We start from the raw sequence: 26,998 nt of genomic DNA, 5'->3' as shown, positions 1-26,998 counted from the left end.
TAAAATATCATTATTCTTATTCTACTGATTATCTAATTCCAATTTTTAAAAATACTATGAACATTAAAATTCAGTTCACATACCCATTTTGAACTTTGGGATTATCAAATACTGGATTATTGAGATTGTTTCTGTCTCACATGTATAACTAATGTATTCCACAGATTTATTTTTCTACTTTTTAATGGTAGCACCACTTACTTTTGATATTTCTTGCTGTATATGTGCAATTTGATGTCTGTAGGTGTCATTCCCCTTTTTATTTTTACTTTTTCTTATTATTTTTCTCAAAATTCTAGATCTTTTGTTCCTCTGAATAAATTTTATTATTTAGTCCAGCTCTGCCAAGTATTCTCATGGTAGTATTAAGAGGTATTGCATTAAATTAAGCAAAGTAAGCAAAATCATGAAAGCAATTTACACAGTGAATACACTGGAAATGGAAAGAATGATAAAACTGAACATCATATACCTAGAATGACTAACTAAGCTTTACCCCTGAAAGTAATTGAGAAAATTCATCTCCTTTCAGTTAAGAAGTAGGAGACCATGGACATAGAATATTATTTATGTTATAACAACTAGTGACCCTTTCCAGATATAAGCCAATTACAAATTCATGCATTTTATAACAAAATAATTCATAACCAAACCCTCAAAACGTATAGGAGGAGTTAATGTGGTTGACTGAGTAGCAGCAAAAAGCACCACAAATTTCCCTCCAAATTCTTCCAAACAGATCTAGATAATATATCGAACCTGCAAGGAAAAAAAAATCACAGGGAATCATTTTTTCCAGCCCAGATTAATATAGGGATACAGAGAGGTCTGTGGAAACTGGAAACATGGCCTAGCCATAAGGAGAGCATTCCAGCACATGGACAGGCTGTGCATCACTAGGGAAACAGGAAGTCCCAGATCTAGTTTAGAGAGATTCATGCATGTTGCCAAAACAGGTGTCAACTGCCATATTTGTTTCTCACTACCCACTTTCAGGTCCAGGAGTATATTAAGGAAAAGGACTTATTTCTAGGTGTGTCACTACAGTTGCAAGCCTTAGACTTTTTACAATGCTAGAATCAAGTTCAAAAGTAAGCAAAACTTTGTAGCTCTAACTCCAGGAACAGAGAAAGGTCTCAGTTGGATCCTCCAGCCCAGTTTGAAACCTGCAGCAAAATACTTGGGGCAAGACTCCAGGACCAAAGAGGTTCTACAGTTCTATCCTGGTGAACTAGTTCATAATGGTTCATAACAGCTGACTACAGTAGCAGTCTACAGAAATTCTCAAAGGGGCAAGCCCAAAGACCTGCAGCTCAGACCGAAGTCCAAAAACTTGCAGAGCCCAGACCAAGGAGGTTGACTTTACTTTGGATGAGATTATTAGAACCCTGAAAGCTTGCAGGTCCCCAGCTGATCCTGAGATAGATCTTGGATTAACACAGCATTCAGTACTCCAAGAAAGCAGCAGGAAGAACAACCCAGATATTCCCTACAGTGCACAAAGTCTGGCTCTAACATAAAGTTCATTATCAGCAAGTAGACTGGAAAAATGAACAAAAAAAAGAATCCCACCAAAGAGAGTTATTGTGGTGACTGATGGTGATGCTCAGGACACAGATCAAGAAGAGAATGATTTCAAAATAGCTACAAGCAAAACTTCAAAGAAAAACAGTTTGGGAACAAATTCAACTAGAATTCTTAGATGAGAGACAAGGCAAAAGTTTCTAAAAGAAGTTTTAAAATGTTTTTGTAAATGAAATGAGAGTACTTTAGGAAAAGAAACAGAAAAGAAACTAGAGCTATGGAATTAGAAAGGAAATTTAGAATTTGGTGCAAGTATACAAAATCTTGACCAAGCAACAATTCTCTGAAAATTAGCTAATAACTTAAGAAACAACAACAATAAAAAGACTGAAAAAACTAGAAAACTATCTCATAGCAAAAATCTAGACCTAGAAAATAGTTTGAGGAGAAAAAAAATTAGAATCAATAGATTACCTGAAAGCCACGAACAATAAATGGACTTGACTTCATATTTCAAGAAATTCTAAAACAAGGTTAAAAAAAAAAAATCCTGCCTAGATCCCTTAGAACTACAGTCAATGTATAAATAAAAGGTGTTGTTTCTGAAAGAAACTCCAAAAATGAAAACTTCTCCAAACAGCACAGCCAAAATCTGACTACAAGTAGTCAGAAAGAATTCAAGTACCAAGGAACTACAGTCAGGCTCACTCATGATTTAGCACCTACTACTATGAAGAATTGGGCAACTGACACAGTAGATAGAGTGCTGGGTCTAGAGTTGGCAAGCCTTCCTGAGCTCAAATCTGACCTCAGACATATACTAGCTGTGTGACTCTGGGCAAGTCACTTTATCCTGTTTACCTCAGTTTCCTCATCTGTAAAATGATCCAAAAAAGGAAATGCAAAATACTCTAGTATATTTGCCAAGAAAACCCCAAATGGGATTCCAAAGAGTCAGACATTACTGAAAATGACTCCACAACAAACTATGAAGATTCAGAGAGCTGAGAATGTGATATTCAAGAGGGCTAAGGATGTAAGTTTATAGCCAGAAATAACACAGTCAAAAATAATAATTTATCAAAACTGATTATAATCCTATTGGGGGAAAATGGACTTTTAATGAAATAAAGGACTTCCAGGTGTTCCTTGCAAAGCTGTATAGAAATCCTGAAGTTTAAACGCAGGAGCGAAAAGAAACAAAAAAGTAAACACAAATAGTGATAAAGGACTAAGCAAAAATAAGCTGTTTACATTCAAACATGGGAAGATGATAAATGTGCCTTCTCTGAACCATATAATCATCAGAAGTCACAGAGGGAGTCCAATTAAAATGGCAATTTCACAAAATTGGTTCTCATATGCCTTGGTGAACTTAAGGAATGGGTGGAAAGGAAAGGAGAAGGGAATATTCTAGGAGAGGAAAAGGTTATAGAAAATTATCTTACATAATTGAGTACAGAAGTAGAAGTCTATAAAACAGGAAGAAGGGGTGAGGGAGCAGGTGACATGAGTTTCACAGTCACCTGAACTGGTCAAAGGAGTTAATATAATAAACATAAAAAGGCTAACAATAGAAAGGAAGAAGAGGATTGATATCTCAGAGCAAACAGGTTAAAAATTTACTGAAATATTTTTAGCTATTTCCTTCTTTTCTCATTCCTTTCATCCATGTAATAAGGGAATTTGTTTGCAAAGGGCCCTGCTTTTCTTTCCCTCTCAATAGGTTGGGGAAGAGAATGGAAGAATTTGAACTATAAAAGAAAACTGAAGTTTAAAAAAATACATTTAGAACAAATAGAACTGACTTTATAAAGGAATAGTAAAGGCTAACAACATATATAGGCCATTAGATTTCTGAATGTAACCAAAAGTGGTCCATCACAAATAGAATCAAAAGAGGCTCTATGTATAGCATACACATGAACTCAATAGTCAACAAGATATAGATTTAGTCATGGAAATGGTTTAAATGGTTCTTGCAATGAGAAATTACAGAATAGTCATCCCATTTAAAAACAAAAAAGACTACTCGGTAGAGGAATTTTAATCTCAGGCTCAGGAACTGTAAGGAATAAAAAGAAAACTCAGGAAAAGTTATGTATTATTGATTGAGCTCAGAATTTGTTAATTATTGAATTTCTATCAATGACCTAGTCATAGTAAGTGGAAGGGACCTTAATGACTGCTGACTTAAATGAGAAAGAGAAAACTGGCCAAAAAGTAGACCCGTTGTGATATTCAATTTCAATTCAATTCAAATTCAATCAAGAATGATACCATAAATTTACCTGTGACAGATTTAGTTCCAATTCCCAAATCTTATAGCCAAGGAAACCCAGGTGTTAAATAACTAGTTGAAAAAGTTGAGTGGTGGCAAAGAATTGGAAATCAAGTAAATGTCCTTCAATTGGGGAATGGCTTAGCAAACTGTGGTATATGTATGTCATGGAACACTACTGTTCTATTAGAAACCAGGAGGGATTTGCATGAACTGATGCTGAGTGAGATGAGCAGAACCAGAAAAACACTGTACACCCTAACAGCAACATGGGAGTGATGTTCAACCTTGAAGGACTTGCTCATTCCATCAGTGCAACAATTGGGAACAATTTTGGGCTGTCTGCAAAGGAGAGTACCATCTGTACCCAGATAAGGAGCTGTGGAGTTTGAACAAAGTGCAAGGACTATTCCCTTTAATTTAGAAAAAAAAACAAACAAACATATTTTACTGTCTGATCTTGTTACCTCTTAGACTTCTCTTCTCTTCTCTTTAAGGATAAGATTTCTCTCTCATCACACCCAATTTGGATCAAGGTACAACATGGAAACAAAGTAAAGACTGACAGAGTGCTTTCTGGGGGGGGGGGGAGCAAGATTGGGGGAAAATTGTAAAACTCAAATAATATCTTTAATAAAAATAAATTTAAAACCTTAAAAAACATATAAATATAAGAATACTATATTTGTGAAATGTATACAATTTCAGATGAAGTCATTGTACTATTAATTTTATTTCAGTACATGGAGAGTGAGTAATCTATAAATTCATGTAATGTAAAAAATGAAACATACCATTAATATTGAAAGCTACAAAAATCTATAAATCTATGCAATAGATAAGTCTATGTGAACAGAATAAATTAAAGAATTTCAAAAAAAAAAGTTGAGTGGAGATTTCTACCAGCTTAGAAAACTGTGATAAAAAAAAGTTCTAGATCATTACTAGTTGAATGTATTCATCTTTAAAACAAGATAGTTATATATAAGCCAACAGAGATCCATTCTCATATTTGGCTTGCTGCTCTTGAGCTAATGAGTGTTAGGTTTCATTTCCTCTTCAATAGATCTCTTTTTCTATACAGCAACTAGGAGGCATTCAGAACTGTCTAAGATAATATCCCTTACATCAATCAAGGCTTGTCATCAGTCATCTCAAATGGTGGACTAGGGACCTATCTCTAGGCTCCCCCAGTGCATATTTGAGTTCATGGGCTGCAAGACAGATCACCTTCCTCTAGCACAATGTTTAAATTTTCAGTCATCTGGAGGAACAAAGGGTCAAGGATCTCAAAGAAAAATCAATTTTTTTGTTCTCTTTCTTTCTTTCTGGCAATGGGGTTAAGTGACTTGCTTAAAGTCACATACCTAGAAAAATCAGTTTTTAAAATTGGAAAGGAAGGGGATTTAGTAGTACCAAATCTCAAACCATACAACAAAAAAGTTATAAGTAACTATTTGGCATTGATTAAAAAAATAAAAAAAACTACTCAGCAGTGGAACAGAACATGAGCATAAGGCACAAAAAAGAACATAATAGCATAGTGTTATTGCCCAAAGGCAAAAAATGACTAGGGTATATCTCACTATGTGACAAAAACTTCTGGGAAAGACAAAAAATAAAATAAAATAAAAGGTCACATTATAAATTTGAATAGCAGGGAAGGAGATATCTTTCTCAACCAGCAATAAAAAGTGACCTTGACTCAACAAGTGAGTCACTGACAACTCATATAAATTTTACATGAACAAAATTGATGTACTTAAAATTAAGAAGAAAGATAGCCTTCTCTGATAATGACCTGATATCGAATTGTTCTGATATATGTAGGGTACCGATTTAATTATATCAATCTGTAATAAATAATCAAAGGTTATGAAGGGTATTTCTCAGAAGAAGGTCACGTTATCAACAACTGTATAAAAAATGCTAAAAAAAATAACAAGACAAATACAATTTAAAATTACCCCTAGGTTTAGTCTCATAGCCATAAGATTAGCAAAGATAACCAAAAAACAAAAAAAGGAAAATGCAGTTGTTAAAGGGAATAAAAAAAAATGGGTCCAATAATGTACTGTTGGTGGAGTTATGAATGAATCAAAATAACTTGAAAACAATCTGGAACTATACCCCCAGAATTACTATTACTCTGTGACCAAGTAAATGACTACTAGGCCTATGCCCCAGAAGGATTAAAGAAAATGAGACAAGACACATATAAACACATGAATTTATAAAAATACTTTTTGTTTGAGAAAAGATTTAGAAATTAAGGGGGGGGCAGCTAGGTGGCGTAGTGGATAAAGCACCGGCCTTGGAGTCAGGAGTACCTGGGTTCAAATCCGGCCTTGCAAAAACCTAAAAAAAAAAAAACCCCAACAAAACAAAACAAGAAATTAAGGGGGGTGCTCATCAACTGGGGAAAGGATGAATCAACTATGAAATAAAAATGTAATAGAATATTATTGCACCATGAAAAATGACAAAAGGAAATGGATTCAGAAAAAAACTTGAGACTTGTATATGGAATGTAGGGACCAGAACCATGAAAACATTTCATAGAATTCCTATAACAATGTACAGAAAAATAAATGAAAGACTTCAGAATGCTGATCAATGCAGTGATCAGCCACAATTCCAAAGGACAAGCAATACTACTCACCTCCGGATACTGAAATGATAGGCAAGAGATGCAAATAAAACATTCATTTAAAGACAAGATGATGAGTTTATTAGTTTTATTTGAATTATGCTTACTTGTTTCAAGGAAGGATGGTGGTGATTGTTGGTTTTTTCTCCAAATTGGGAGAAGTTAAAGATGAGCTAGTCATAGGATGCCTCCACCCCAAAAAAGAAAGAAATCATAAAGCAAAGATAAAGTACAGAGCAGAGAATTTCTGGGGAGCTATATCAAAAACCCCCAATAAAACCAAATGCCCTGACTCAAAGCAACCAACATTCCCCATTAGATTCCTCACAGCTGCATTAGTTAATGTAAAAAAATTAGAATCAGTTATGTTCTCAGACTCAACTCTATCACTCAAACCAAATTCTCCATCCTTCAAACAACTCAAACTGCTCTCAATACTTTCTGCCACAAATACCCAAGAAATGGCATCCAATATCAGCAACAGGGACCATCTTGATGCTCTGGTATGGTCCAAAAGGTAACTATCACAGATGGTTATACACCTGCTATTTCTTCCTGCACAGTTGTCTGTTCCTTTCTAGTTTTCAAATCCAACATATGCTACTAGAGCTATTGGGCTTTTTTTGTTGTTGTTTTTGTTTTGGAGGCAAATGGGGTTAAGTGACTTGCTCAGAGTCACAAGTTTTTTTTTTTTTAAATTTCTTTTATTTTTTTTAGAAAGATTTTATTTATTTTGAGTTTTACAATTTTCCCCCACTCTTTTTTTTTTAAGGTTTTTGCAAGGCAAATGGAGTTAAGTGGCTTTCCCAAGGTCACACAGCTAGGTAATTATTAAGTGTCTGAGACCGGATTTGAACCCAGGTACTCCTGACTCCAGGGCCTGTGCGCTATCCACTGCACCACCTAGGCGCTCCTCCCCCTACTCTTGCCTCCCTCTCCCCCGCCCCACAGAAGGCAGTCTGTTAGTCTTTACATTCTTTTCATGGTATACATTGATCTAAGTTGAATGTCATGAGAGAGAAATCATATCCTTAAGGGAAAAAAAATCAAGTATAAAAGATAGCAAAATCACTTAATAAGATGTCGGGTTTTTTTTTTTTAATTAAAGGTGATAGTCTTTGGTCTTTGTTCAAACTCCATAACTCTTTCTCTGGATACAGATGGTATTCTCCATCACAGACAGCCCAAAATTGTCCCTGATTGTTGCACTGATGGAATGAGTGAGTCCATCAAGGTTGATCATCACCCCCAAATTGCTGTTAGGGTGTACAGTGTTCTTCTGGCTCTGCTCATCTCCCGCAGCATCAGTTCATGAAAATTCCTCCAGGTTTCGCTGAATTCCCATCCCTCCTGGTTTCTAATAGAACAATAGTGTTCTGACCCATGACATACATACGTATATCATAGTTTGTTAAACCATTTCCCAATTGAAGGACATTTACTTAATTTCCAATTCTTTGCCACCACAAACAGGACTGCTATGAATATTTTTGTACAAGTGATGCTTTTACCCTTTTTTCATAATCTCTTCAGGGTACAGACCCAATAGTGGTATTGCTGGATCAAAGGGTATGCACATTTTTGTTGCTCTTTGGGCATAATTCCAAATTGCTCTCCAGAAAGGTTGGATGAGTTCACAGTTCTACCAACAGTGTCCCAGATTCCTCACATCCCTTCCAACATTGATTATTGTCCTTTCTGGTCATATTGGCCAGTCTGAGCAGTCACACAGTTCTTAAGTGTCTGAGGCCAAATTTGAATTCAGATCATTCTGATTCCAGGGCTGTAAGTTCCATTGACAGTAACACTTACCTGCCCCTAGAGAAATTATGACAAAATTGAATGGGTGTGAATTAGAATTAGGCTTTCAAAAGTTTAAACCCTGAAGTTCTCCAGGAAAAAACAGATGGGACAGACAAATGTCAAGATGTAGGTTCTACCAGAAAAACACTGTATACCCTAACAGCAACATGGGGGTGATGATCAACCTTGATGGACTCACTCATTCCATCAGTGCAACAATCAGGGACAATTCTAGGCTATCTTCGATGGAGAATACCATCTGTATCCAGAGAAAGAATTGTGGAGTTTGAATAAAGACCAAAGACCATTACCTTCGATTTAGAAAAAAAAAACACCTGTTATGTTATTATGTAATTTTGCTATCTCTTATACTTTATTTTTCTTCCTTAAGGATATGATTTCTCTCATCACATTCAACTTAGATTCAATTTATAGCATGGAAACAATGTAACAACTAACAGACTACCTTCTGTGGGGGGGGGGGGTTGGGGGGGAGGGAAGCAAGAATGGGGGAAAATTTTAAAACTGAAAATAAATAAAATCTTTCTTTATAAAAAAAAGTAAAAGCAAAAGCAAAAAAAAAAAAAAGATGTAGGTTCTAGTTTTAGTGCATCCCCAGGGCATCTTGGGCAAGTGTCTACCTGTTTCAGAACTTTAGTTTTCCTCATCTGTAAAATAAGGGGACTGGATAAAGTGACTGCTATAGTCCTTCACAGTTCCAACATTTTTTTGAGCTAACCTATCTATTCTCAAGATTTCCAAACCCATTTGACCATGCAGCCTTATCAATTAAAAACAAAAAAAAAATTGATTTCATACATTCAATATTTATATTCATAAATTACATATTGTATTAATGCATATTATAAACAAAATAAAAAACAAATGAGATAAACTAAAGATTTTAAAATAACTATTTTAATTGCATAAAACAGTTTATCTCACTAAAATGTTAATTTTTAGTTAGTGAAAATGCTGAAATACTTTATTTTTTAAATTCTTGATTTAATACAACATGATATAACAATTTCAAAATCACTTTTGAACTAATTGGATGGCACATAGTAAGGGTTTACTGAATTTTAGATGACTAACTAGGAAGAAGAAATAAATACTTTCAGCCATCTGATGAAACTCTCCAATAAAACCAATTGCTGCTGCTTCTTTTTTTTTAAAAGTTTTTTTTTTTTGCAAGGGGATGGAGTTAAATGGCTTGCCCAAGGCCACACAGCTAGATAATTATTAAAGTGTCTGAGGCCACATTTGAACTCAGGTACTCCTGACTCCAAGGCTGGTGCTCTATCTACTGTGTCACCTAGCCACCCCAAAACCAATAGCTTCCTGATTTGTTTTGCAGATTATCTCATCCTTTCAAAGGGAAATTTTATTTTGGATCTATTTAACTATTTTCTAAAAAAGAAAATGATGATAATTGTACTTCCTCTCTCTCTCCCTAGTTTGGGGCCACATTTGCCTCAAAAAAAAGTTTATTAGGATCCAATCTTTCTCTATTTTTGCAAACAATTTATTTAATTTAAGAAGGTACTTTATTCTGCCAGTTTCATAAAACAGTATTCTGTAAGGTCATTGTATACAACCTAAAGATTAAAATTCACCAATAGCTCACAAAATTTAAAAGTCAGAGAAGAATATACTTTTACAATGATAGGCCCAGTTTTCACTACCATACTATTCTACTAGTAAAAGGAATGAAAAGTGGTAATGTTTCAACATTACCAATACAGAAAAATGAATAACATAACAGATTATACAAAAGCACATTAAAAAACTCACAAAACTCCTAGAGCACTCCTAATTTTCTGAAGCATTTTTGTTCAATTTCTTTTTGATCCATGTTATATCCATCTACAGGAATATTTTCCATAACTGCTACTACCCTCCCTTCCTAAGAGCCTTGAATTTAAATATTTTGTATATGTATTCTCTACATATTTGTTCTGCATATACTTATATATTTCCTTTTTTGTCTCCTGTTTCTTTGTATTTATATTTCCAGTAGCTAACATACTACCTAGAATACAGGATTTTAATAAGTATCGTCATCTAAAATCTTAGGGTTCATCCTAAAGCTAGTCTTCATAAATATCTGCCAAGCCCAAGAGAGTAGGAGACCCAACCTTTTTTCCTCTTTTCCTTCTGTGATCCTTTTTTTTTTAACACGTCCCTCTTTCCTTCCAATGTACTATTTTGCTCCTGATTATAATCACTTCCCCAACCACTAAGGTTGCATTTGCAATCCTTCCCCACCCTCCTATATGAACAATAGATAAGCCACGTTTTTCTCTGGGACAAGCATAAAGGAATATACTGTGGCCTGTCTAGCTATAGAAGACATAACTTTTCTGACCCTGGTGTAGTTTGATAGCAGAAACAACAGGTGGTATCATATTTCATCCTCTCATACAGTATGATCATACTAGCAGACTCCTCAGTGCCTTCAGAATAGGAAATGAAAGATAGAATTAGGGAGAACCCCCATATCTAGAGTCAACCAGCTAACTGAGCTTCTTTTCTCCCTGATCCAAAGTGAGTCAACAGGTGTGGAGACAGATTCATGTCTTATGTTATGGTATCAGTATTCATTGTTCTCATGCCTCTTCTTCACTTTTTCAGTTTGACAGCTTTTCAGGGCAGTCAAAAAGAAAAAACGTTCAACTAATGGAGTAGTGCTGCCTTCCTTTAGGGAACAACAAAAGGTAACGGGAATCAAATCCTACAGTCAGACCTCACCTGTTTTAGGGAATTCAATAGCACAGCAGTAAAATTCTTGAAATTACTATCATGAATTCAAAGTACAGCAATTAGTATTATGCAATTTCTTTCCACTTGCCTCTATACCAATGGTGTCAAACTCAAAAAGAGGACTATTAATTGATAATAAAAAGATCCTTAAAGATATGTATGGATATATATACACACACACATGCACATAAATACACACATATATATGGAATCAATATGCAAATGACAATATACTGATAGTTTTAAAATGTAACATTATTCACTGTATTTTTATCTTTTTTTGAAAAATATTTCTCAATTACATTTTAATCTGGTTCCAGCAATACTCAGGAGTATTGCCTGTGACATTTGGCTATTTGGTAAACTCGGTTTAGTGTTTATGTGGGTATTTCTCAGTTTTAAATATTCAATTCAAAATTTTCTTTTGAGCTCCAGTCCTATGTTATCAATTTCCTTTTGGACATCTCAAATCGACATGCACAAAACAGAAAGAATTCATTATCTCTCCCCTACTATTGCCTAAGGTTCAACTATCCTTCCAGTCATCCAGGTTTCCTTCCTTGCCTCTTCATTCATTCACCCCACATATCTGTTCTCACCTCCTATTTTTGGATCCTCATATTTCTCTTCATCCAACACAACCATAACACTACCTTTAGTTTTACCTCATCATGTCTTGCTTAGACAATTGTTGCAAAAATCTTTTTTTTAAAGCTTAGCCTTGTGTCTGCCTCGCACACAGTAGGCACTTAACAAAGGTTTCCTGACTGCTAATTAAGTCTCCCTGCTTCAAATCTCACGTCATTCTAATTCATCCTCCAATCAGATGTCAGAGTTGACTATGTCTTTCACATCCATTCATTTATTTGACTCTTGATAACTCTCAGGTCCAATGGTCCACGCCTGATATTCAAACTTCCAGCAGTGGGCCTAGCTTTGCAGTGTTCCTTCGTTTCCCTCCTTTCCACACATACTCTCGGACCTGATCTGGCCGCTCAGGCCTTTCTTCTCTATTGCCTGGAGCTGTCTGAACCCAAGGACTACAATGTTGCCGCCGCCTCCTCCTCCTCCTCCTCCTGCTGTCACAGAATTTCCCCTGCTCTCTCCAAGATTCAAAAATACTGATAGCGGTTCTTGGCAGGGCAGTCAAAAAACAACAACAACAACAACAAAAAACCGTTCAGGTCACGGAGTAGTGCCGCCTTCCTTTAGGGAACAACAAAAGGTAACGCGAACTGCGCTCGCATCCTCCGGTGAGACCCCGCCTTTTTGCAGGCAGCTTTTCTCAGGGCCCGTCCCTCCGCCCCGCACCTCGCCACAGCTCGAGGTTGTCCTCCAGCTATTCTGGATACAGGTGTCCCAAAAGTTTTGGGACAGTTTTCAGCTTTTCCTAAAAATATATATGCACGTTTAGAGTCAGGAGGGCACTAAGACTTTTGGGACACCCTCAGCCCACGGTGATTCACCCCCCCCCCCGGGGGTGAGGCTGTCATCGCTATTCACGGTCCCTCGGGGCTTAGTAGTAAAAAATGATAATAATAAAAATGAGGCTCGAGTGAGCGCCGGGCCCGCAGTGCGCGCCCCACAAAAATGGCGTGGATGCGGCGCGGAGGCCCCGCGGGAGGCGGCCGGGCTCCCCACCTACCCGTCGGGCGAGTACTCCAGGTTGAAGACGGCGCCGTGCGTGCGCGTGCTGAGGTACACCGAGTCGGCCGGGTGGATGGAGCTGTACAGGCTGGTCATCGTGCGGAAGTTGTCCCGCGCGGGGTCCACGTACAGCCCGCGGCCCAGGCTGCGCGCCTTCAGCCAGCGGAACAGCGGGATGCCCACGGGGCGGCCCGTGGGCCCGGCCCCGCCGCGCTTGGGCTCCGGGGAGGCCGCGCCGCCGGCCGCGGCGGCGGCGCGGCTGGAGAAGAAGGTGAAGGCGGACGGGCAGGCGGCGACGGCGGCGGCCGTGGAGTGCGCCGTGGGCGAGTCCGGCGGCGAGGGCGCGAGGGCGGCGCGCGGGGCGCCGGGGCCCGGCTCGCCCTTGGCCCCGGCCGCCGGCTCCCCCGCGCGCGCCGCCGCCGAGGCCGCCGGGCTGGCGAGTCGGGCCAGGAAAGGCGTGCGAGGGTCGCAGGGGCCGTGCGCGTCTCGGGGTCCGCGCGGGGGGCTGCGGGTGGGGTCCGAGGAGTCGGAGGGCTGCGGCGAGGAGGGGGAGGAGGCGGGCCCGGCCGCGGCCGCCGAGCGCCCCTCGCCCGGGCTCACGAAGCCCAGCTCGTCCGCCTCCAGCCCGCCGGGGCTGCTGGGCCCGAAGGGGAACATGACGGACGGCGAGGCCGGCGCGCCGCCCCCGCCAGCGCCAGCTCCCGGGCCGCCCCTCAGCCGCCGCCGCCGCCGCCGCCGCCCGCCGCCGCCGCCGCCGCCACCCTACCGCGGCCAGACACTTCCGCCCGTGCCGCCGCCTAAGCGCGCCGGCGGGGGAACTGACGCCGAAGAGAATGTGGAGCCGGCGGGGACCCGGAAAGCGTGAACACCATGGCGGCCCCGGCGGCCCCGCTGCTGCGAGCGCCGGGGAGGCCGGCGGGAGGGGGTGTGGCGGAGGGGGGGAGGGGAGGGAGCGGCGGCCGCCCTCCGCTCCGGCTCCCGGCGACGCTTCTCCGAGTGCGCGTGCGCGCGCGTGCGCAGGGGCCCGCCCCGCCCCGCCCCGCCCCGGCGCCCGGCTTCCTCCCGCCGCCGATGCCGGGGTCCTCGCCGGCTGCCGCCTCCCCCTCCTTTTCCACGGACTGCGCCCTCGGGGTTTGGGGCAGAAGGGCTGCTCTGAATTCGGGTGCCCACTCCCCGCCTCCCAGGGCCCCTTTCCTCCGGTTAACACGGACGGATCGCGGCTCGTCTGGCCCGGGCCCTGTCGCGCCCCCCCCGCAAGCAGGTGTCTGCCCGGCCGCCCCGCCGCACAGTAGCTGCGCCGTAAAGGCTGCTTTTTTTCCTTTATGTTCTTGCAAGGCGATGGGGTTAAGGGACTTGCCCAAGGCCACACACAGCTAGGTCATTATTAAGGGTCCGAGGCCGGATTTGAACTCCTGACTCCAGGGCCGGTGCTCTGTCCGCGCCACCTAGTCGCCGCTACACTGAATTGTTTTGAAGATCAAACGAGATGCGTGGAAAGCCCTTTGGAAACGTGCGTGACCTCCAAGCCCACGAGTTCTCATTTCTGCCGACCCACGATGGACGGCTGAGGGAATTCTGCTCATCTCCATGACTTCCCAGGCCTCCGGCTATCCCCCGTCTTCCAGAAGAAGCCCTTCCTGACTCACCCGAGTGCTAGCTCTGTATTTACTGTATATCTTTTTTTCCATAGTAGCTCCGCAGGGACTGCCTTTTCCCAAGCATTTACCAAGGTTTGGCACATAAGTAGATAATTGACTGACTCGAAAACATATCTTTACTGCTTTTGCTAAAGAAATATCATTTCAGTACTACAAAATTACATGTAAAATATGCAAGCGATTATTTCCCAGGGGGGCAGGCAAGATGGTGCAGTGGATAGAACACCACTCCTGAGTCAGGAGGACCCAAGTTCAAATAGGCCTCAGACACTTAATAATGACCTAGCCGTAGGGGCGGCTCGGTGGCGCAGTGGATAGAGCAGCGGCCTTGGAGTCAGGTGTACCTCCGTCCAAATCTGACCTCAGACACTTAAAATTACCTACCTGTGTGGCCTTGGGCAAGCCGCTTAACCCCATCGCCTTGCAAAAAGTAATAAATAAATAAATAAACAAACAAACAAACAAATAAATGCCTAGCCTTGTGATCTTGGGCAAATCACTTTTTGCCTTGCAAAAACTAAAATGAAAAAATAAAGTTCATAGGGTTAAAGAAATCTCTCTTGAAACTGCTTTAGTACATTTTGTATGAACCCAATAGGATGTAAGCTACTTGAAGAAAAGACTTTCATTTTTATTTTATCTTCACAACTCACGTTAGTGCTTTTTATACCTATTATGTATCTCAGAAATTTTCATTGGAAAAAAATATTTAATGGTTCACATTTCAAGTCAAAGACCCAGGATGTTATCTATGTGACTTCAATTCCCATATCTTTATGATGAGATCATTGGACTCAGTGACTTCTTTGGAGCCATCCATCTCTGAATATAGGATGCTATCAAATGCTGATATGGACATAAAGTATTCAAAGATTTCAGGGAGACAAACAGGCAAGAGGGTCTTCAGAGGTCTCAAGAAGATGGTAGAAATTGAACTAAGATTAAGATTAAGTAGGCAGAAGTAAAAGAGTGATATTAGAAACCATTCACAGGCAAGAAATGGAAGTTTGTTTGAAGGACAATGAGTAGAGAAGTGCAGGTGTATCTTTTGAAGCCACATGGACAGTGATTTCCACCAAGCATTTTTAAAGACATGTACTGAATATAGAAACAAGAGTCGGTAAAAGAAAATGGAATGCAAAAATTTGGAACCATGTTGTGAAAAATAGTGTCACTAGTGCTGAGAGAGTTTGGGACTATGTTGAAAAGATGAAGTAGAAGAAAAGTCAAAAAAAGGGATGACTGCTGCTGGAGAAGGGGAGGATGGAATAATTAACTGACAACAGAATGGCATAGCATCTCAATTCTTTGTTTCTGTTTCACCTGATTCAAAATTTTAGATTGAGAAGGACATAACAAAAGTACCTAATATAGAATTAATATCTAAGATAAGGATACAGAAAGTGGCTTGATGAATTCAGATCACCTGAATGAACTACAATCTTGGGTACTCAAACGACAAATGTGAATGGTTGCTGAGCCACCATCAGTGATATTTCACAGAATCACAGCATTTTAAAATTGAAAAAGACCTTTGGGGGTACAGGTTGAGCTAGATGGCTGGTGTCCCTATTAATTGAAGTCAGTGAGCAGTCAATGAGCTTTTATTAGCACAATAACTTCTAGGCAGTCCCACTTATAATACAAAGTAGCAATATTATTGAACCTAATCCTGACCTAGAGAGGAGACTAAATTACAGTCCACAATTAACTACTCCTCCTAACCATTTTTAGGAAGTGATACTTATCTCCCATAGACATGAACAGAAAAATAACATTTTAATGGCCCAAACCTAGGGGCATGGTGAAGCGTCCCTTCCTGGGCAAACTATTATTAGGAATTCCAGCCAAATTTCACTCTTCTGTAGGCAGTATCTCTCCTTTAGCCAAAAAGATCAGGCACCTTAAAATTGGGATAAGGATCCAAGGGTGCATTGCTGTTTGATATTTTGGAGAAGGAAAGCATTGAACACTAGACTAAGGGCTCCAAATTTAAAGAAGAGGAACAATATGAGCATAGTGGTGGCTGAGGGGTTCTGGAGAAACCAAGTATTGATAATGGAAATGGAGAGGTTAGTGCCACTTCACTTTAGACCCTTAATTATACTGTGCCTATACTATAACCATTTCCTTCTAAACATGTTTTGTAGTTAATATTTTCTCCTAATCATGTTTCTGTGATTAAAATTACACAAGTTTTATTATTAAAAGTAGTTGAGAAATTCTAGGTTCTAGCATTGATACAGTGAGATCATGTTAAGCCCCGTGGCCCATTTTAGAGATCAATAAAATGTAGGCACTATGACCCCATATGCTAAATTTTCCAGTTTTAAAAGTCTTTTATTAGGTGTCTACTGAATGCTAGTGATCAGGGAAATATAAAATTTAGATAATCATCTCTGCCCTCACAGAACTTACTCTGGTAATGAGATTCTGAAAAGTTATATCCTTTTCCAGAATACATCTCAATTTTTTGAATCTGAAAATATGGTCATATTAGAGATAAGCTAACCAATATGATTTAGGGGTTGAACTACCTACTCTCAGAATATCTATCCCATCAATTTTCTAGGCTTAAAATTCGTACCATAGAGTTATGTTAGACAATAAAGGTATGTTTGCTAGAACACTACAGTTAAAAACATTCCTTATTAAAAAAAAAAAGTACAGTAGAGAACAGGTCAAAATCACAGACAAGTAGGACAGCTTTAAAAGTCACATACTGAATTTTCTTATAATTTTTAAAAAGCTCTACATAGGGGTGGCTAGGTGGTGCAGTGGATAAAGCACCGGCCCTGGAGTCAGGAGTGCCTGGGTTCAAATCCGGTCTCAGACACTTAATAATTACCTAGCTGTGTCCTTGGGCAAGCTACTTAACCCCATTTGCCTTGCAAAAACCTAAAAAAAAAAAAAGGCTCTACATAATGGAGCCATGGTTTCTGGCTACCCCATGTATATGAAAATGTTGATCAGTTAAACTAGAATTTATTAGTGCCTACTACTATTTTCCTGGCACTGTTGTAAGTACTAGGAAGACAAAGAAAGGTCTATGATAGTTGGTATTTAAGTTCAGAATTAAATGACTAACTTCTCTTAGAAGCCTTCATTCATTTGGCATTACATTAAGCAAGTTTAATTATGTTAGACATTTGACTCTCTTCTGGACTCCAAGAGCTTCACCTGGGGTGTAGACTCCGCAGCCCTCTCACCCTCAAAGAATCATGGTCTCCGAAGTGGCTTTTCCTCTTGTCCCTCAATGTATTTCTTAAAGAAACTCCCAATGCAGGTACTCCTATCAGAACTGTGATCTATGGACATTGCTACTGATGTCAGCAAACTCCAGATCTTCCAAGCTTTGGAAAGCTTAAAAGGTTGTCATCAGGTCAGTGGGATCCTCTAAGGGAAAGGCAAATATTGCTTAGTAGTCCTATGTCACGGGATTCAACTACTAAATTGATTTGCTTCAGACTAGCTTACTGTTTTCATAATCCCCCTTCACAGAATATGGGGGGGACTATATTATCTGCAACAAGGTACAAGATGGTTCCTATATGGCATCATCTCTGATCATCCAATGACTCAAGGCTATGATTCTTTTTAATTGCTTAAGGACCTAGTCATATGTAATTTACTTTTGATTGATTAGCTCAATCAAGATATCTGGACCTTCAGTGATTAATTAGGGTGGTTAGAAGAAATAGAAGGAAAAATTAGTACAATGAAAAGTCAATTTTTTAAAGGAAAGAGGACCCCTTCTGAAATATTTTCTTGACAGCCATAAACTCCTGGCATAGTCAATTCTCCAGCAAACCAGGATATAATATATTGATGACTTTATGTTATACTCAATCAGCAAATTTAGAATTTGACTACAGAATGTTTTTTTTTTTTTTGGGGGGGGGGATGAGTTGTCTTCATTATCCTAAGTCCACCAAAGAAGTTTCTTCAATATTTTTTCCCACGGTTGCTATTACTAGTTGTATTTCCCTCCACTCTATTCCTTCCCTCTTATTCTACTCTCTCCTTTTATCCTATTCCTGTTCAGAAGTGTGTTGTATGTGAGCACTCTCTCCCATGATCCTCCCTCCCCCCCATTCCCCCTTATCACATCCCTTTCTTATCATTTTTCTCTAGGGTAAGATAGATTTCTATATCCTATTGTGTATATTATTATTTCCTCTGAGCCATTTTGATGAGAATGAAGGCTCACTCATTCCCCCTCACCTTCCCCCATTCCACTCGATTGAAAAAGCTTTCTCTTGACTCTTAAATGAAATATCTTAGGCCCTTCTTCCTCTCCTTTCTCTTCCTCCCAGTACTTTCCTTTATCACCCATTGGCTCCATCTTTTATTATATTGTATTATATTATACCATTATATTTAGTTGCTTTCTGTGCCGTATTTATATATGCTCTTTCTAACTGCTTTTTTGTTAAGGTTTTTGCAAACCAAATGGGGGTAAAGTGGCTTGCCCAAGGCCACACAGCTAGGTAATCATTAAGTGCCGAGGCCGAATTTGAACCCAGGGCCTGTGCTCTATCCACTGTACCACCTAGCCTCCCCTAACTGTTCTTAAAAATGAGGAAGGTCATATGAATTATCAGTATCTTCTTCCCATGCAGGAATGCAAACAGTTCAACATGATTATGTTCCACATAATTAGTCCTTCTCTTCTACCTTCTTAGGTTCATCTGAGTCCTGTACTTGGAGATCAGCTTTTCTGTTCAGTTCTGGTTGTTTCAATAGGAAACTTTGAAAGTCCCCTCTTTTATTGAAAGTCCATCTTTTCCCCTGAAAGAGGATTTTTGCTGGGTAGTTAATTCTCAGTTGTAAACCAAGATCTTTTGCCTTCTGGAATATCATATTCTAAGCCCTGTGAGCCATTCCAAATGTAGATGCTGCCAGATTGACTATAGAGCCTGACTATAGAGCCACAGTAGTTGAATTGCTTGTTTCTGGCAGTTTTTGACTTGGGAATTGTGGAAGTTTTTCTTTAGGGATCTCTTTCAAGAAGTGATCAATGAATTCGCTCAATTTCTATTTTACCCTCTGCTTCTGGATCTCAGGGCAATTTTGTTGTATTATTTCTTGAAGAATGAAGTCTAGGCTCTTTTCCTGGTCATGACTTTCAGATATCCCAATAATTTTTAAGTTATCTCTCCTGGATGTGTTTTTTAAGTCACTTGTTTGTCCAATGAGATATTTCACATTTTCTTATAATTTTTGGGGGGGGGATAGTTTTATTTCTCACCAAGTCATCAGCTTCCTTTAGTTCCATTCTACATTTGAAGGAGTTATATTCTTCAAAGGTTTTTTAAAATCTCCCTTTCCTGCTGACCAATTCTGCTTTTTTAAGATATCTTCTCCTCAATTGCCTTTTGTGTTGCTTTTTCCATTTGGCTTAAACTGGTTTTTAACATTATTTTCATCAGTATTTTTTTTGTATTACTTTCACCAAGCTGCTGATTTGGTTTTCATATTTATCTGCATCACTCTCATTTCCCCTTCCAATTTTTCCTCTACCTCCTTAATTGCTTCTTTTTTGAGTTCATTCATTGCCTGAGCCCATTTTCTATTTCTCTTGAAGGTTTTGGGTACAGAAGCTTCAATTTTTGTCATCTTCTGAATCTTCCATAGGACTAGAGTAATTTTCTATGGCCAGATTCTTCTTTTCCTTTTGTTTGCTCATTTCCTCAGGCTATGACTGATTTACCTCACTTCCAAGGCTTTTTGGGGTTTGGGGGACAACCCATAGGTTTTTTAATTCCTCCAAGGTCTTATGAGAGGCTTTGACTGCTCTCTTGCCTGTGCTTTTTTTTTTAGGTTTTTTTTTGCAAGGCAAATGGGGTTAAGTGGCTTGCCCAAGGCCACACAGCTAGGTAATTATTAAGTGTCTGAGACTCGATTTGAACCCAGGTACTCCCGACTCCAAGGCCGGTGCTTTATCCACTATGCCACCTAGCTGCCCCTTGCCTGGGCTTTGATACATGGATAACCACAGGTACTCCTCTCTGCCCTGGAGCTGGGAGGAGGGGCCCTGCTTGGCTACGGTAGTGTCGTGGGGACCAAGACTGCAACCTGGATCTGAGTGTGGGCAAACAGTTGAGTCCTACCCCAGGGAGAACAGAGAAACCTCTGCAGTCTCCCCATACCCCTTAATATCTGTGAGCTGCAATCTGGAGGTGCAGGCTGTCTTCCCCAATTCCCAATGCAAGTTCTCACCACAGGGCTGCTCTAAGGCCAGTGCTTTCTCTGCACTCAATCTGGTATAGCAGAGTCTCTCACCATCACCCCTTCAAGCTGTTCTTAGTGATCTAAGGGCCAGTAGGCCTAGAAACCACTCCCTCTGCCCCCCCAGGGATCTAGGCACTTGGCCTGGCTGTGGCTGCACTTGCAGAGGCTTTTTCCAACCCCCAGTAACCAGTGAAACAAACCTTTCCCGTGGAACTTCTATGTTGTCTTGAACTGGGAAGTTGCCCCTCTAAATTTTGACTAGAGTCATAAATTGATGGCTTTTTGGAGTTTTGGGGGGAAGAAGTTTCCAGGAATTCTTACCTTCATGCCGCCATCTTGGCTTTGCCCCTCAATTTCATTACAGAACTTTCAATATTACACATTCATTAATTAGCTTTATTTGTGAAATTAAATTAACCCTACTTCAAAAGATATTTCAGGAGGTACAGTATTTGAGATGCAAGCCATAACAATTCCCTCATTTGAAATTTTGTTCACAGACTTAAGTTAATCCTTTTCACAGTTAAATCAAATCAAGCTTTACTATATCTGTTCTCAAAGTTGATTATGATTTGTTTACTAATTCAGAAAATATTGAGAAAAGACATTAATAGAGAAAATACTGTATAGGCTATATATGTCTTATAACCACATAAAAACTCTGGAAGCACTTTAAAAAGTCAGAGAACATACAAATTGAAAGAAGCAACAGTATAAGTACATAGAACCAATTCCCCTATAAAATAAATCTTGAAAGAATTGTTTGAATATAAGAAATTGTTTTCAAGTTTTGTAGTTCTTTGTAGTTCTTCTGCTCTTACTTCAGCAAGAGGATACCTATTGGCCAATGATATGAGGTCCTACTCCTCTCAAACAACCCTTATTTAAACCTAAAATAGAATAGTTATTTATGATTAAAATCCTACTTAAATAACCAATTTCACAATCTGTTAGTAAGTCACTGGAGGTTGGTCAACTGAGAAAGAAGGCACTCAGTACACCTCTATATCAGGTCTCATTGAAAGGTTTGGTTTTTGTTTTTTAAAAAGGTGGGGGGACTGGAAGAGGTATCCTAAAATAGGTTAAATGTTTTTTTTTTTAAATGGGTCTGCTCATGTTGACATGTCTTTCATTTGACAGTAAATATACTTCAGAAAAGAACTGTAATGTGTTTATACTTTGAACAGACTCATTTTTCATCTAACAGCTATTGGAAAATGACAGTTTTAAACCCTCAAGGCTTAAATTACAATGGCACATTTGATCCAGTTGGTTATACATTCGTAGAATTTCCCTGAGTGTCATCTGTTTCCCTTTCCTCTGAATGCTCTTTCCAGAGTAACAGTATACCAACACAATTATCAATAAATGGCTCAATATGGTATAGTATATTAATATAATGGAATATCATTACTGTACCAGCAAAACAAAGAATTCAGAGAAACCTAGGAAGACTTTTGAAGGCAGCAGAATCAGCAAAACAATGTACATAATGACAGCAATGTCAATTTAAGCTTAGCCCAAGCAAGGAGTTCAGAAACTAGATCTCCCTCCCTCCCTTCATAGAAGAGGTTGGAGACTGAATATACTGCATATACTGTTAGACTCAGCCAATGTACTTACTTCTTTTTATTTGGAAATGCTATGGGAAGGATAAAATGGAAGAGATAGTTGGAAATGAAAGTAATTTTTTTCATAATAAAAATATTTAGGATAGCTTCCTTTATGGGTAAAAGAGCTTCAGAATTATCAATGTTTACACAAGTGCTAAATTTCATCATTTCAACAAAGTACCATTAACTGTGATGAACTTAGCAAAACCAGTATTTTCAGGTAAAATAGTAAATTAGTTTATTTCCCAATGTGTATATAAACTAAACATTAGGGGAAAACTATTACTAGACACACCATATTTTGCACAAATAAAATAAATACATACATCTTATGGTGCATCTGTGGTGGACATGCTCTTACACATCTTGATTATTTTTTCTACCCAATGAATAAAATTCTTTGTTGGGCATCAGGTCAATAAAATGAGCAATACGGTTAGACATGGAAAAAAAGGCCGAAATAGAAGCTATGTCCCAGGCATCTTCCCGATCAAAACCTTGCAATTCCAGCTTTTTAAAATGTTCTTCTGTTATGTCATCAGCCCGACTAACAGCTAGAGCAAATTCTAGCATAGCCAACTCTCGAGGTGATAAGTCAGCCTTCTTCCAATTAACAATGACCTGTAGGAAAATAAGCAGAGAAAAAACTTGATGTACTGCCATAACTATGTGTCCATTATGCTTACTTACTAAATGAACTTGACATTAATAATAAAATATTGGGTTATATCAAAGAGCCAAAGTCAGAGGAAATAAACTATCTAAAAGTATGATTCACTTTTTTATCAAGCAAAGATTTTTTTCAAGATGGGGAAGACATTTTCATATCATAAGGCACAGGAAAAGAGGGAGACATTAAAGGTAAAAGTTAAACTGTTCTTTAGCAGTGGTTTCCAAACTTTGTATGGTGATGCTTTTGTTCCATCCTAAAAAACATCCTCTCAAACACTGTAATTTCCTCAGCAGAGCAAAGAAGACCTGAGTTCAGGTGACCTTAAGGCAAGTCTCTTACCCTTTCTGTGCTCTACACTATCTTTCCTTTTTTTTCACTATTTTATTTTTTTTATTAAAGATTTTATTTATTTTGAGTTTTGCAATTTTCTAAGCCTTTCTAAGGCAATTTTTTTGCAAAGAAATTGCTGACCTGCCTTGGTCAAGGATATTTATTCACCTAGAGTTCCCTATGTCAATGGAATCAAAGTTCCAGTCTCTAATACTAAAATTTTCATATCCAAAACAAAATAATTGTTAGTTATTAAAGTGATATTTTTGACAAATTCTTTAGAGAATTATACAAAAAGGACATAGATAGTCTTTATGGTAGTATAGTTTAAAAAAGGAAAAGATCCTGTTTCACATGACAATGAAGTTATGAAAAGTGGGAAAATATGCATCCTTTTTGTTCAGTTAAACCATGGAATTTTTTTTGCAACCACAGTAAAAAAATTCAAACATTTTTCCATGGACTATCACAAGTCAGGTCTATTAACTTTTCTTATTTGGATGGAATGAGATGAAACTACTGTATTTGTCCATGGGAAACAAATTTCTTATCTAATTATATATGAAAGTATCATGTGTTAGGGCAATAAAACTGTGCATACCCTTTGATTCAGCAATACCACACTACTGGGTCTGTATCCTGAAGAGAACATGAAAAAGGGTAAAAATCCACATGAAGGGGCAGCTAGGTGATGCAGTGGATAGAGCACCAGCCCTAGAGTCAGGAGGATCTGAGTTCAAATGTGACCTCAGACACTTAATAATTACTTAGTTGTGTAACCTTAACAAGTCACTTACCCCACTGCCTTGTAAAAAAACAAAACAAAAAACCAAAAACAACCTACATGGGGAAAAATACTCTTTTGACTTGGCAAAGAATTGGAAATTGAGGGGATGCCCATCAATTGGGGAAGGGTTGAACAAGTTATGGTAATGAATATGGAATATTATTATTCTATAAGAAATCATGAGGGTCAGGATATCAGAAAAGCCTGGAAAGACTTGCATGAATTATGCTAAGTGAGATGAGCAGAACCAGAAGAACATTGTACACAAGTGCAGTACAATAATCAAAGACAATTTTAAAGACTTTGTGATGGAAAATACAATTCATATCCAGAGAAGGAACTGTGAAATTTAAATGCTCAGTTTTTAAAAGATGTAATTTTTTCTCTCTGTTTTCTGTCTTCCATTTAGATCTGATTCTTCTCTCACATCATGATCAATATCTATGTAGCATGATTATCTCAGATTGCATTCTGGCAGGAGGGGAGAGGGAGAAAATGATCGGTAAAAGAGGGTTGCACATGGTTGGATAAATAATTATCAAAAAAAAAAAGTATCCTTTGTTGTTGTTCAATCATGTCCCATTTGGGGTTTACTTAGACTCTTCATTTTACAGAAAAGGAAATGGACAAACAGGGTGAAGTGACTTGAGGGTGGCATAGCTAGCTAATAAGCATCTGAGCCAGATTTGAACTCAGGAAGAAGAGTCTTCCTAATTTCAAGGTCAGTGTTCCATCCACTAGGCCACCTATCTTGCCTTAAAAGTATTTAAGTCTTTAAAATTAACTGTTGAGGGGGCAGTGGAAAGAGCACAGGCCCTGAAGTCAGTATGACTTGAATTCAAATCCAGCCTCAGACACTTAATAATTGCCTACCTGTGTGACCTTGAAGGTCAAGTCACTTAACCCCATTGCCTTAAAAGTAAATTTTTTAAAAAAATTAACTGTTGCCTGCTCAAGTCTTTAATAAACTGGTTTTTACATCAATTCCATTTTCAAGGCAGATGGTTCTTAATTTGTTAAACAGTTATCTAGACGCCAGTCTGGGAGCAGCTAGCGGCCTCGCGTCTGGGGGGATCCCTCCACATCCTCACTAGCCACCTCACTTCCTGCCCGGATTCACCCCAAAATGGGAACTTCTGTCAAGGATCAACTGATTTTGAATGTCCTAAAGGAAGACCATAACAAGATCGCTGTTGTGGGGGTTGGTACCGTTGGCATGGCATGTGCCATCAGTATCTTGATGAAGGACTTGGCTGATGAACTTGCCCTAGTTGATGTCATAGAAGATAAGCTAAAGGGAGAGATGATGGATCTCCAATATGGCAGCCTTTTCCTCAAAACACCAAAGATTGTTTCTGGCAAAGACTACAGTGTAACTGCAAACTCAAAACTGGTTGTTGTTACTGCTGGGGCACGTCAACAGGAGGGAGAAAGTCGTCTTAACTTGGTCCAGCGAAATGTGAATATTTTTAAATTCATCATTCCCAATATTGTTAAATACAGCCCTAATTGCAAGCTGCTTATTGTTTCCAACCCAGTGGATATTTTGAATATGTGGCCTGGAAGCTGAGTGGCTTTCCTAAAAATCGTGTTATTGGAAGTGGTTGCAATCTGGATTCTGCCCGTTTCTGTTACCTAATGGGGGAGAAACTTGGTATCAATTCTTCAAGTTGTCATGGATGGATTCTTGGGGAACATGGAGACTCCAGTGTTCCTGTGTGGAGTGGTGTGAATGTTGCCGGTGTATCTCTAAAGAATCTTTATCCTGCTTTGGGAACTGATAGTGATTCAGAAAATTGGAAGCAAGTTCACAAACAGGTGGTTGACAATGCTTATGAAGTCATCAAGCTGAAGGGCTACACTTCTTGGGCCATTGGCTTGTCTGTGGCAGATCTGGCAGACAGCATTATGAAAAATCTTAGGAGAGTGCATCCCATTTCCACCATGATTAAGGGTCTATATGGCATTAATGAAGATGTCTTCCTTAGTGTCCCTTGTGTCTTGGGGCAGAATGGTATTTCTGATGTGGTGATGGTAAATCTGACTCCGGAGGAGGAGGCTCGTTTAAAGAAGAGTGCAGAAAGTCTTTGGGGAATCCAGAAGGAGCTGCAATTTTAAAACTTTAAATGTGCTTCCATTTTACTGTCTTGAGAACATGACAGTGATTTAGGGATTGTGTATGACGTGCTATGGTCAAATCCTTCCTCTGATTTAGTAATTGAACACCAGAAATGTAAAACTTAAGAACACACTCTAGACTCTAGACTCTTCCTAAAGTTAGAAATGGGGAATACAATGTGACTGTTAAACCTTGTTATTTGCACAGTGATGCTGGATCAGACTTGTACAGTCATAAACATAGTTACTGTCAAGCAGAACCACAGGTTATGTCACTGCCTATTTTGTAGGTGCTAGTTTCCCAAAGGTCCATAACATTCTTGGACACAACACCATACATACTAATAAAGTAGCAATACTTTATTGATACATTTTATCCTTCCCTCCATTAGAGCTCTTTAGCATGGCCCCATGAATCACCTTTCCAGAGGACCTGATTTTGTCTACTTATGTATACTATTTCAATAGTTGTAAATTTCAATATTATATAAAGATCTATGTATGTATGACGCAACCAATTCGACAAGTGTCATACTAACCCAAATACTGAATAAACAACAAAATAACTGGAAAAAAAGTTATCTAATACTCTTTTTCATAAACCCAATCATTCATTAAATTTCAGGATCAAAGCACAGATTTGAGGACTTTGAATTGATTTAGAGAGACCGAAATTTTTCAATTTTTAGGAGATCTACCAAATATGCAAATTTCAAGAAAATGTTATAAAATGAAATTGATTATCTTTATTATTAAAAGAAAAAGTCATTTTTTTCTTCATTCAACATTAATACCCTTAAAGAAACTAACATATTTAAAAAACATGTGCAGACAGTTTGCTGCTATGGGGAGGAGGGAGGGTGGTAGAAAAATGTACAACTCAACTTGCAAATGAATGAATATTGAAAAACTATCAT

At 39.1% G+C, this 26,998-nt stretch overlaps 2 protein-coding genes and 1 pseudogene across 2 annotated transcripts in view; 1 reads left to right on the top strand and 2 right to left on the bottom strand.

Moving 5' to 3' along the window:
• DCAF10 (DDB1 and CUL4 associated factor 10) overlaps positions 1-13,373 on the bottom strand; it is a 46,828-nt gene extending 33,455 nt beyond the window's left edge. Inside the window, exon 1 of the mRNA XM_074204315.1 lies at positions 12,667-13,373. Coding sequence (XP_074060416.1) covers positions 12,667-13,325 — 659 coding nt within the window. The 5' untranslated portion in view covers positions 13,326-13,373. The remainder of the gene's footprint in view (positions 1-12,666) is intronic.
• Positions 13,374-20,942: 7,569 nt separating this feature from the next.
• Positions 20,943-26,998, bottom strand: part of LOC141498919 (uncharacterized) — a 30,523-nt gene continuing 24,467 nt past the window's right edge. The window contains exon 7 of the mRNA XM_074201959.1: positions 20,943-22,794. Within this exon, the coding sequence (XP_074058060.1) occupies positions 22,531-22,794 (264 nt within the window). The 3' untranslated portion in view covers positions 20,943-22,530. The remainder of the gene's footprint in view (positions 22,795-26,998) is intronic.
• Positions 25,090-26,604, top strand: LOC141502887 (L-lactate dehydrogenase A chain pseudogene; annotated as a pseudogene).

Source organism: Macrotis lagotis, chromosome X (genome assembly GCF_037893015.1).
Source record: "Macrotis lagotis isolate mMagLag1 chromosome X, bilby.v1.9.chrom.fasta, whole genome shotgun sequence".
Taxonomy (NCBI): Eukaryota; Metazoa; Chordata; class Mammalia; order Peramelemorphia; family Peramelidae; genus Macrotis; species Macrotis lagotis.
The sequence above is the reverse complement of the archived record's forward strand: the minus strand, read 5'-3'. Positions and strand labels throughout refer to the sequence as shown.